General features: G+C 43.6%; 1 protein-coding gene across 1 annotated transcript in view; it reads right to left on the bottom strand.

Annotated features, from left to right (window-relative positions):
* Positions 1-12,847, bottom strand: part of LOC124261519 (RPA-related protein RADX-like) — a 32,193-nt gene that overhangs the window by 19,139 nt on the left and 207 nt on the right. Inside the window, exons 2-8 of the mRNA XM_046695839.1 lie at positions 12,179-12,343; positions 11,779-11,911; positions 11,203-11,337; positions 9,982-10,160; positions 9,525-9,604; positions 9,132-9,362; positions 3,507-3,601 (exon numbers count right to left, since the gene is read on the bottom strand). Coding sequence (XP_046551795.1) covers positions 3,507-3,601; positions 9,132-9,362; positions 9,525-9,604; positions 9,982-10,160; positions 11,203-11,337; positions 11,779-11,911; positions 12,179-12,343 — 1,018 coding nt within the window. The remainder of the gene's footprint in view (positions 1-3,506; positions 3,602-9,131; positions 9,363-9,524; positions 9,605-9,981; positions 10,161-11,202; positions 11,338-11,778; positions 11,912-12,178; positions 12,344-12,847) is intronic.

A 12,847-nucleotide genomic window follows, 5' to 3' on the forward strand; every position in this document is an offset into this window, starting at 1 on the left:
ATTGTTGAAAATAAAGCGCAGGTACTTCCTGTCGCTGGAAATATTGGAACATGGAGGTATGCATCCTGTAGGTCCAGGCTGATGAGAAAGTCGCTGACGATACCATAGATTTGAGGTATTCGAGGGACGCCATTCGAAGTGCGGAGGACGCTCCAGGAAAGTCTCGCTGAAATAGGACAGATTGTGAATCATCCTCATTTTCGCTGACCCTTTCTTCGCACTAAGAATATTGGAGAATAAAACCCTGGTGTTATGATGGGATACGGGAGGAGTTCGATGGCTCTTTTCTCCAACAAAATCGCTATGTTCTCCGCTAGAAGGTTGTGTTGAACCTGAGAGTGATTGTGCCGGAGCGGGAACATTGTCAGAGGTGGATCGGAGAGGAGGGGAGCCAAACCCCTGCCTCAATATATCGGTGACGATGGATCCTCTAGGATGGACCAATTTTCCCAAAAGATCCCTATTCTCCCACCTACCGGTGTAGGATAAACTGGGACGACTGGAGGTGGAGTGTCCAGTCGCGTCGCGTGTCCCTCACTTCACTTGCCCCTACGCCCGCCGCCCTGGGCGGAGCACGCGGCGACGCTGATATCCACCCCTGTCTGATCTAGGCTTGGCACCGTCCCCTGCCACGAGACGGCGCTGAGTTTCTGGCACGCCGAACAGACGGTCGCCGAGGCTGGTAGGTGTGGATGACGATGGAGGCAGGACGTTGTCCCTTTGAAACGCTTTCAAGGCAGTCTCCCCTTTGGCAAAATCACACACCTGCCGATAAACATCATGAATGGCATCGCTAAACAGTGACGACGATGACCAGGGTTGGTGGAATAATTTCGCTGAAATTCGAATCCCATGAAGAAAAGGAGAGGAAGCCTTGCCGACGAATTACGCACGCGCTGGCAAGCCCGACCTAAGGTGTTCACGCAGGTCAGTGATCACTTTACCCTGCCATAGCATCATAGTTGTAAGATGATCCAGTCGATCCGATTTATTTCCTTAAGATCCTGAGTGATGGCATCAGTCGCTGACGCCAATGCCGATATAGAGGCGGAGCATACGCTTAAGCTCTAAGTCCAAAGCCGCGACCCTTGTATCCTGAACTTTATAGGAGGACACAGAGGAAGAACCTGTCACACGTTTCATTTCCTCATCCACCTTAGTCACTGTCTGGGCAAAGTCCAAGCCATGAATAGGATAGTCATCACGACGTACTCTAGGGCTTTAATAGTTGGGTTGAGAGACACATTCGCGAAATCTTCATCAAGGGTAGAGAGAATCTCTCTGACGCCTCATGTGCTGGTAACATTAAGGAAGGTGAGTCCCAAATAGTAAGTGACTTTGCAACATCAGGGCCTGGTGAAGGGACTGAGGCTATTAAACGATCAGCAATCCAGTCAAACACGTGATCAAAGCCAAGGTGATTAGAGCCATTATCTTCCTCATAGTCTGGGGCAAAGTCCTCTCAGAGGACGGTGAAGCTTAAAGCGGCAAAGGGGAGCGGCTACGTGCAGACGACGCCTTAGCAGAAGACGCCTTTACGAGGTCTCGACCTATGTTCGCCTGCGAAGGCGTGGGACGAACGGAGGCGTTAAGCGTAGAGGCACAGGAGCAGACAAAGTTGACAAGATAGGCACCGATGCTGGAGGGGCAGAAGCGCCCGAAATCGTCGGAGGTGGCAAAGGTGGCAAAGCTGGGAGGCCCGAGGGGAGAGAAGCGCCGATGTAGCTGGTGGCATAAACGGCATAGGCGCTGATGTACCCGGCTTGACCTGATAGTAAAGTCAAGAGAGTGCTGGCGTGGATACATCAAACTGCTGGTGGCCGTATGGCGTTTGCATCATAGACGCCTGAGGCATTGGAAACCCCGTATGTGGTTGATACGCGCATAAGCGTCTGCCCCGGAACACTGGCTGGGGTGTCTGATCTGGCGCAAACTGCTGGCCCATCGGTCGTTGTGGAGATGACATCGGCAACAGCGGAGGAGGTGAGGAGTGCCAAAGCGCCCGGCGCCAAGCGCCCGCCCATCAAAGCGCCAACGAAGCTAAGCGCTGGCGCTGGCGTAACGCTGTAACACCGGCGACATAAGCGGCGAAGACATAATCTGAATGCTGGTGACAGCGCATTCGTTGACACAGTTGACGCGCGCAACACTTGGCGTAAGACGTAGTGGTCGTCAAGACCGGTGTCAAGTAGTAGACATACTCTTCCGTCTCTGTTGTCCCAGGCTTCTTAACAACCTGTAGATAAGCGGAGAAACTCTTGGGTGATAGCACAGCGCAGCTGGCACATTTATGGCCAGAGGTACATTGAGTAGTACATTTCAAACATCGGGGATGAGGGTCTTTCTGAGACTTCCCACCCGACAATGTATACAACTGGCGCTGTACATAGATCTGCAATGAAGCAGAAAACCCAGTAAGCGCATTACATACCAAGTAATGAATATAACAGCAAAGTTGAGAACAAAAGTCTCAAAATAACTGAAAGTTTAAGAGACCATAATACAGGCACAATAAATATATCACTATTATATGGTATAGTATATAAGCCTGAACCAAATGAAACACAACGACGTATCAAATGCGCAAAGTGTTTTAATGGCGAAGTGAAAGTGTGATGACGGGACCGTGTATAAACGAACGACATCACTACACAGAACTACTGAATGACAAAAAGAAAGTGAAAGATAATACCTACACTTCTCGTAGAGGTACAAAACAAAATACACACAAAGTCAGTCTTTATTAATGCTTCACAAAATATAATCCCGTAGGATACAAGTTGAGCTGGCAAACAACACGTCTAACGAGGCGTGCGAAAAGCAATAATCTGAGGTGGCTGACGTCACCTTCCGGTGACGCATGCGCAGACGAGTAAGCAGCCGAGACCAGGAAGTGATTGCAGTTCTACGTCTTTTTGACATCGTCTGGCAAGCCACGCTTTTCGAGCCGTAAGCAATAAGTGCAGGAAGTAAGTAGTGCAGGATTAGTTAAAAATTTAATTTTCCTGATTTGTCCCCCTACTAAAATTCTGTCAAGGTGTGATGACTAACTAACATCCGAGACATGTACCTAATTAATTAGGTAACTAATTAACACAGTGATCATATGATATATGGTCTTTTGATGTTGGGTGCCTAGTGGAGAATTGCGAAACTAACTTTGTCAAGTATGATCAGTGTTTGGTAATATACATACGATTTGCTGAAAATAAGAAGTGTTTTATAGAGGATAGATGTTCGTTTCCTAAAAATATCATCTGGTAGGTGAGGTTTCTGTGCATCCAAGATCCTTGTGTATAGGGCAACCACAATTACTTCTTTACAAGGTAATGTTTCTAAAAGATTGCAAATGCTTTCCTAAACTAAGCATTTTTAAAGGATTAAAGATCACTATCTTGCCGCAGGTCAATAATTCCACAAAAATCGCAAAAGCAAAACCATATATACTCCATAAGCTCACAGTGTACAAGAAAGAAACTAAAGATAAAGACATGACAAGAACTCACCCTTTGTGGCTTCTCCTTCCCTCCTATATACACTCCATAAGCCTACATACACCACCATGCCAGCAATATCACACACTACGTTGTCCGGCAGCGAACTGTGGATACAGAGAATCACTGTCAAACTACTTACACAGAGCAAGCGATAAATGAGATTGATCGATAAACACTATTATAATAAAAAAACCAGAATGTTTGTTTAGAAATTATAATAAAAGTTAATATCAGTCATTTTTATGATAAAAAGTGATATTTTATACTTATCCTGACTCATGCTATATTGCTTATCTCCCTTCTCTTTTCGACAGTTACGTAGAAACTTGAATCCCTAGTTCCCTGAAGAGAACCTAAAATCACTCACCTCCGAGTTGCTTCCCTTTTCCCGCCAAAAGCGTCCGATGTGACTAAAGCCTAGCTTTCATCACTCTCTCCTGAATAAGAACGCACTAAGGCCCGTAGTGCTGAGAGGGGATGGGTGAGAGTTCCCTTCAGATCATGAGTCAGGATAAGTATAAAATATCAATTTTATCATAAAAATTACACATTTCCCCTTATCCTGACTCATGCTATATTGGTTACCGAATCCGACGGAATAGGTGGTGGGTCAGCCACCTAACGGGATTCACTGTGACTGTTCTCAGATCAAACAGCGTCTGATCAAATACCCACTGGGAACTCCTTTTGCGGCTTCTAAAAGATCCTGTGAATCGGGGGGCCAACTTCTCATAAGTCAATAAAAGAAGTAATCTTATAGATTTCGTGGATTTTAGATAATCTAGTATGCCTCGATGTCTAGTTATCTAGGATGATCCATATGTTAAGGTAAGTACTTAACTATTACTGAAACTGAATCATGACCCATATGGTAAGGTAAGGACAATTACCGAAACTGAGTCTAAATCACTCATTCTCTGACTTATCTAGTAAGACAGGGGAACATGGACTCTCTGCCAGTGGCAATGGGACAGCTGCCTGGCGTCAACAAGCCAATGTGATAAGGGTGAGTTTCTCATTGTCTGGCTGGAAGTGTGAGTTGTTGTGCTACTACAAGGGCCCGAACTGGTGGATACCGGATACATCTCCTGTAGCAATGTCTCACAGATAGTGGTTGGGGAACACTGTCTCCGATTTCCAAAAGCAGCCTTCCATGTTGGACGATAAAGAGCAGTTCCCATGTAGTGAGAGTGTCAAGGCTAATCCTCTAATTTCGTGTGGGTTGGAGGCTCTGGGAGGATCCAGCCCCCGCTGCTTTGTAAGCTCGTAGGATGACAGCTCTGATCCAAAATGAGATAATAGTTCAGGAGACTTTAATAGTTTTGACGGGTGATAGCAGGATAAAGAGACGCTTGAACTTCCTCCTTCTTGTAATAAATAATAATAAAATGCAGATTTCTTCATGCGCCTTTTCCACGTCAGCAGATATGCTCAAGGCGCAACAATGACAGATTAAAAGAGTCTCCCACATTTATACAGCAATATGTACACTTCCAAAATAGAGTTCCTAATAATACATTGAAAACAGGTATGTTTTGAGTCCTGACTTGAATGTGGCAATACTATCAGAAACTTTCAGATTGTATGGGAGTGAATTCCACAAGGTTGGGGCTGCATATGAAAAAGTCCGGTTTCCAAAAGTTTTAAGCTTGAAGTTTGGCACGAACAGAAACTCCTGATTGGATGATCGAAGGCAGCGCTTGTTTGAGTAAGGAGTAAGCAGGTCAGAGAGATATGGGGGAGCAAGTCCGTGACGGGCCATGTAGGTCAAGCAGAGGATTTTGTAGTCGCTTCTTGCCTTGATGGGGAGCCAGTGCAACTGTTTAAGAACAGGTGTGATGTGGCCATGTTTGGGAATGCGACTGATAATACGTGCGGCCGTGTTCTGCACCTTCTGTAACTTATCCAATAGCCTCTGACTGATCCCAAACAACAAGCTGTTGCAGTAGTCGAGCCTTGAAATCACAAGCGCCCGAACTAAGGCATGGGTGGCTTCAGCTGTAAGATATTGACGGATGTTGCTGATGGAGCGAAGATGGAAATAGCAAGTCTTACAGATGTTGTTCACCTGCGCTTCCATTGACAGTGATGTATCAAAGTATATGCCTAGATCTTTGACAGATGAGCTTATAGGAACAACTGCATCGGCGATGGTTAGGTTCTTAATGGGACATCTTGAAATTTGGTGACTTGTTCCTACCAGAAGTGCCTCAGTCTTCGTGTCATTGAGTTTAAGCATATGAGTTGTCATCCAGGACTTGATTTCCCCTGTGCAGTTTGTGAGTTCTTGAAGTGACTGATTTAGATTTTGCAGTGGTATTTTCTTGAGGAGTTGGGTGTCATCTGCGTAAGAGTGATGCGACATGTTGTGGACTGATGTGATGTTGGCAACATGACCAGTATACAGCAGGAACAGCAACGGTCCCAAAACAGATCCCTGTGGTACTCCATGTTTGAGAGTAATGCTGTCAGATCTGTCTTTCCCTATCATTACACACTGCCGTCTGTCACAGAGATAGGAGCTTATCCAGTTCAGTACTATGCCGTCAATTCCATACTGGGTTTTCAGCAGATTTAAAAGGATACTATGGTCTATGGTATCAAATGCTGAGGAGAGGTCTTACAAAAAGGACCAATGCTGCTATGTCACCCCCATCTACATTCCGTCTCAACTCATCACTAACTTGTACTAAAGCTGTTTCAGTACTATGACATTGTCGGTATGCAGACTGATGCTTGTAGCAGTCAGTTCTCAGTTGGCTTTTAAAGTTCTGACTGGGCACAGGGTCTGGTCTTCTGTATCATGTGGTCCAAGGACCGTAGAGAATTCTGAGACGTGGAATTGACCAGGGGAGGACCCGTCACTGGCAGTGCTGCCCTTAATACAGGAATCGCAGATACTTCGTCGAGGCCGGATGTATAGAGGGTGTGCAGGTAGGAGTCTTGTAGATCTATGCTGGCTGATTAGACGTCGCAACTGTGGTAAGTACAGCATCTTGAACTTGTCTGGTTTTAGTAGATAGTCTAGGTTGAAACACTTCATGTTGTAGATGAGGCAGAACTGCTCCTTGGACTTCTTTTTCGGGACTAGGGAAATTGGAGAATATAAGCCGGGAGTGAGACTACGTTGGTTTAAGATCTGTATGGCGTTTTTCGTTAGTAGCGAGTCGATGACCACCGTCAACTTTATGCATTGTAGTTCGGGGTAGTGGCATATCTGTAGGTTGATGGTAAGAGGTGGTGTCGCCTTGAGCTGGATCTCGTATCCTTCGCGCAGTACATGTAGGACATAGTCGTCTTCTAGAATACTCCTATTCTCCCAGTAGTAACCTAGACGTCCACCCACGGTTGATGGTTGTACAGGAACGGCTGGGGGTGGAACGGATCAGTCATTCTGAACCTGATCTTCACTGACGAGAAGATTGGGAGAATATCGACGAGTGGCCTCGCTAACGTCCTCTTGAGTTCCTGATGCCCTCTTATCTCTGGCCTTCTGAATGCCTGGGAATTTCGATTGGAATTGTACTTGTCATGTCTGCCGATACATGTTGTTCATCGTCTGCATGGATCTAATCAACCTTTGATCCTTGGAGTCGTGGCATACTCCCGAGACGCTGGTCGAATACCGTGGTCAAATAGAGTTAGTTCTGCCCAAGGTTTATGTAGTAGAGACTTGGTGTAATAATCTGGCCAGTTACAGGTCGAGAGGAGTCCTTGACGCTGAAGTAAGGTCAGGCCCGCCAATGTAGAAGCAAGGTGGTCGGACATAAATTCCTGGTCCTTCTTTTGTGTGACAAGTGCTGATAAGACCATTCTTTCAGCCTCTGTCTTAGGGATCTGAAAGGTGTTAATAAAGCTTCATTGATGGCCCGGGATCTAGCCAACCCGAAGAAGGTCCTTCTCGTAGTCGTGTCTAGATGTGCCAGCTTCTTATCTTCCTCCTATAGCTGCATAACTTAGAGTCGCTGACGAGATGGAAGTCGTCATCCATGTCCGGAGCCCTGAAGAAAGTTTCCATGCTGTGTAAGGGAAAGTTCTTCCCATTAAACACTGGAGTGTGTTACCCTTGAGATTTAGTAGCTTTCACAAACGCTGAGTTGCGGTTAGACGGGACCTGCAATATTGGCTTTATAAGAGGGATCGTGAGTGTCTCTAAATCTTCCTCTGCCATGCAGTAGGTCTCTGCTGGGTTGGAGTTATGTGTCGGCAATGCTATAGGTAGACCATCCGCAATCCATGATATGACCTCTGAGTCTTTATAGATGGATGCATCTTCAACTTCATGGACGTTAACATCTGAGGCCGCTGCTTCATCTTGAATGGAGTCGCTGATGGGGTCCGTTGGAGTAGAGTGGCTAACAGGAGTATGTGATTCCTTTGAACATTGTTGTTGTTGCATGGCTAGAACAACTTGTCTGGTAAGGTTCGCCACAAAATCTTGATCCATTGGTAGCCTTGCATTCTCTGGAGGGTTCGCGAACCCTTATGAAGTAGATGAAGCCATATTGCTTCGCTGGTGACGCTGCTTATTGGAGGTTGTCTGCGTAGATGGGTTTGTGAACGCATTCGCTGACTCGATATCTCTCTAGGCACGTAGAGACAAAATAGACTGACTGCTGGTTGACTGGTTCACAAACCCTTTCTAGAACTGTGAAGAGGCATGGGTAGAATCAGTAGACTGAGGCGAAGCTTGGGCGATGAAGGAGAGAGTGATGAGAGCTAGGCTTTAGTCGCATCGGACGGCGGGAAAAGGGAGGCAACTTGTGGGTGAGTGATTTCACATTCTGTTCAGGGAACTAGGGATATCCTCGTAACCGTCGCGAGAAGGGAGATAAGTAATATAGCATGAGTCAGGATAAGGAAAAATAAATGAAATACTACTTAGAATTTAATGCTTATTGTATGAAGGAAAAGTCAAACCAAGCAGCCAAAATATACCCAAAATGGTACTAATTCTTGGTTGCTGCTAGGCATTTTGCACTGCACTGGTACAAGTGACTAGCGCTGGAAACTATTAACACTGGTTTGAAAAGTAATTCAGTTGTACCATGATGCATCACCTTAACGTAGGAAGAACTGATTATTGTGCTACAAAACCTAGAAACCTGATCAGGGTGACCCTGGATTCGAACCCAAGATCATAAACTTCTGGAATGTCTGTGGAATGTGAACTGCTGCACTGTTGGTGACAGACCAATAACCACCTTTATGAGGACCCTGAGATAACAGTTTGGGAAACTCAGTTATCATGACTACTCTAGCCAACCCAATTAAGTCACCTACAATTTTAGGTTTCTGTGGTGCTATTTGCTCACAAGGAATGCCAACGGATAAAATGTTTGTTTGTTGTATAACGCTGCACTCAGCAATATTCCAGCTACATGACGGGGGGCTGTATATAATTGAGTCTGGACCAGACAATCTGGTGATCAACAGCATGAACATCAATCTACGCAACTGGGATAGGATGACATGTGTCAACCATGTCAGCGAGTCTGACCACCTGATTCATTTAGTCGCCTCTTACGACAAGCATGGGTTGCTGAAGACAAATTGTAACCTGGATCTTCACAGGCAACAGATGAAAAGCTTGCATGATACATCAAGTTCATGTTCCGCTGATAAGTCACATACCTAAGTTGATTTCTTGTAACTAATCGATACTTCAACTCTGCCAAGCGAAGAAGACGTGGCAAACTTCTGTTGTTGAGGATCAAAATCTCTCCCTTTGGATGATGAGCATTCATATTAAGGTCAATAGGGTAAAGGTCTAGGCCATTGTCTTGTATATGCCACTGGTAATTTACAGAGAAGCTTTTCTTCACTGTAAAATTTCTCAACATCAGAATGGATCCTTCCTTTATTCTGAATAGAGAAATAGAAAGTCAGTTATCGTGGTTGAGAAATAATTTTCATTAATGCACATGTTGAAGTCTACATAAACATAAGAAGATTAAAATGGGGAATAGCAAAAACATATGTGTTGATATGTGTGTACACTTAAGGTGTGGGCGAAGACATACTCACTGCTTCAAGTACTTGAGACAGACAACATTCCACAACACAACAGTGCAGTATCCTGACTTGTCACAAACCAGCAGGTGATGCTGAAACAAGCAGCGTCCAGACCTCTTCAAATGACATGACTTGAACACACAATCAAACTGCAATACTGCAAGAACTTAGAAACTCACAAGTTCTCATAAATGGCATTGTGTATTCCGAGTTCTTTCACTACTTAAATAATTATGAATTTATATTAAGGCATAAAACAAGAGGAATAGGTTTTGCATCATCTACCCTAGCATAGCAAGAGAAAAACAAATGAACTAATGACTATCAACAAGAGGGCTTATCCACCTAACCACACTTTTATCCACCTAGCTACATTGACTAAAGCAACCAAACAACTTTTCTGTCATCCAAACACGCACCTTGTCACCCAAACATCCACCTCACCACCTTTCTAATGTGTATGTAATACCTGGTATGGCCACTTGTCTGTTTTATCAGGTTTTGCGTAGTTGAGAAGACGAGACTTGCGGACAACTCTGACTAGGACGGGAGGTTTGGCAGACTGAATGCGACCCCACCTAGTGGCCAGCTCTTTAATGCTACAAAGGTCAAGGGTCAGCGGTTCATCCAGGTCATTCTGGGCTGGAACTAGGATTGGATTGACATGATAACATCTGCTGAAAACTGAATACATCATGTAGAGTGATTGCTAGAGAGTAGTGTTTAAAGCTGCTTTGAACAGTATTCAAGTCATATCACAGCATGTCTTAATGTGCTGAAGGAATGCATGTCTTGAACGTTTATCAGTTTGGGGAAACCCATGTGACAGCCATGGCAAACCTTGGAAACATGGTCAGGGTCATGAAAGGTTTCTGGCATGGTAACAAGAAGACAAAGTCATCAATATCCCCCGCAACGGCAAAATGCTGTTTATGAATATGTCTACTAGTTATGATTATGTCAATGTTTTGGAGTGTATACAGCAAAGTGGAAGGAGAGTATTGAAAGGTTTTAAGATCTGCTCCAGAAAGGAGCACTACCACCAAATTCAGCTCAAGCCTAACTTGTTGCCATGGAAAATGCAACAAGATGACATCCTCATAGTCACAGCCTAAGTCATGTTTCAATGGAAACCACAAAAAATACAATTCATATCTGGGTCTAACCCCAAAAGGCACACTTAGGGATCATGCTTGATATGTGTACTAAGTCTGATGAAGCTAGCATGTATAGTTTGGGAGATCTGCTCCGGACAAGATGACATCCTCATAGTCACAGCCTAAGTCATGTTCCCATCTGGGTCTAACCCACAAAAGGCACATTTAGGGATAATGGTTGATATGTGTACCAAGTTTGGTTAAGATATCACCAACAGTTTAGGAGATATGCTTCGGACAAAGTGTGACAGATGCACGGACGGACGGACGGAACTCGTTTCTATATCCCCCGCAACTTCGTTGTTGCGGGGGATAAAAAGGGGTGCAACTCTGCATACTGAATTGCGGTGCCTTAGATGAGTGGGCCAGCTGTGCCCCTCTACAGACATCCAGCTAACTTTGAAGAAGAATAGACACTGGTTGAAAACATGATCAATAATCTGTGATGCTAGAGTATATCAGTGGGGTATACCAATACATCGGCCTGATGACAAATTGTGACGATGTGCTAGGAGGCTACACAATCTGCTTACCTGTATCTTCACTTTCAGGTACAACAACATCACTGCTGGTCCATACACTGACATAAGAACCCCTCCCAGAGGCGATGGGTATGCTACCTGTCTGTCGTACATTAGACTCAGGATACCATGGTAAATCATAACTATCTGTGGGGATAGGAAATATAGAGTGACTGAGCAATATTCATAAAGTTGACATAAGCATGTCTTATGCTTTATGTTATCATGGTTACATAAACAAAAACACACAAACTTAGCGTTTGAAGTTAGCATGAGAGTTAAGTGGGCCTTGTAATGGTTAGGGTTTTAATTAATGAATAATTGGTTCATATTTGACTACATAATTTCCTGACATGCTCACCAAAGATTTGATACAAGCATAACTGATGCAATAAATTTGCTAAGGAAAATCTAGATCCAGACTTGAGTATTTAGAGTATTATTTCTAAAATGCTGACAGATACTTCAGTAGAGGTTCACTAGTTATCAAGTCTGCTTCAATATTGATATCATTGTATGAAAAATGGAAAGTAGTAATATTTTACTATTTTACATGGCAAAACAGAACATTAAATGAATAATGAGTACCAATGAAGTCCTCAGCAGTTTTCTGTCCTGTGACATGAAGTTCTTCGATGATAATAAGACTTTCTGCCTGTAAATCTGTCTCGTCAAATCTTGCTTTACACTTGGTAAGACACACTGTGCTTCCAACTCTCAACTGAAATAAATGTTCATATCATTTTAACAACATCAACATGAACCTAACCATGATTCAGTTGTACATATTGTACATGCTGTAGCCTTCGTTACGTTTAGCTCCAAAATGTGTTCACATAGGAGCTACAGGAGCTACTACAACATATTTAGACTTATGTTGATAATTATAACAGTGGTTAGACATACTTTGTTTCCAAATATTCCAAACATGATAAAGGACATTCATCAACATGATAAATAGATTAATTCATATCACACTGATATTTACCTTATTCTGTTGCACATAAAAGTTGAGCTGATTACACAGCAGCAATTTCCTCTTTGTTGAGGTGTCAGCAAGTGTGATGTCATGCACATCCAAAGCTTGACTTGTATCAGAGTTGGTCTGTTTTGTAAACTCAGGATCTGCTAAGTAACGGTTTATACACAAGACCTGCAAATGGAGAAAGGTTAAACATAAAATGTTGTCGAGAATGTAGTTTATTCAACAATAACATGCAGCATTGACAGGGTATCATTGATCGTCTCTCAAACGATGATGATGATTCAATGAAAAGCACTAATTCCGCTTGTCCGCATCAGTCTTGGAAGGCTTTCAGATTTTATTTATATACAAACCACTCTACAATCTTAGTATTTTATTTCTAAATGTGTAGCATTCATCAACTTGCAGTGGCAAATACTGAAAGCATAATTATCATTAATCATCTTCAATATCGAAACATGCTAAAAATACAATTAATAGATGTGGATACGCGAGCTTGCTTACAGCAGGGATAACTACAATATAGTCTCCCTGCTTACAGTTTCTCGGGAAGAAACCCAAGTGCTTATCTAAGCCTCATAGTCAACAATAATGGGAACATTAGTTAACTTGTTAAACACTGCCCCTCTTCCTTGATGATGAATTTTCACTTCCGAAAAGAATATATCAGAA

Source organism: Haliotis rubra, unplaced genomic scaffold, assembly GCF_003918875.1.
Source record: "Haliotis rubra isolate DU_JTF1 unplaced genomic scaffold, ASM391887v1 Scf80, whole genome shotgun sequence".
NCBI classification, from domain to species: domain Eukaryota; kingdom Metazoa; phylum Mollusca; class Gastropoda; order Lepetellida; family Haliotidae; genus Haliotis; species Haliotis rubra.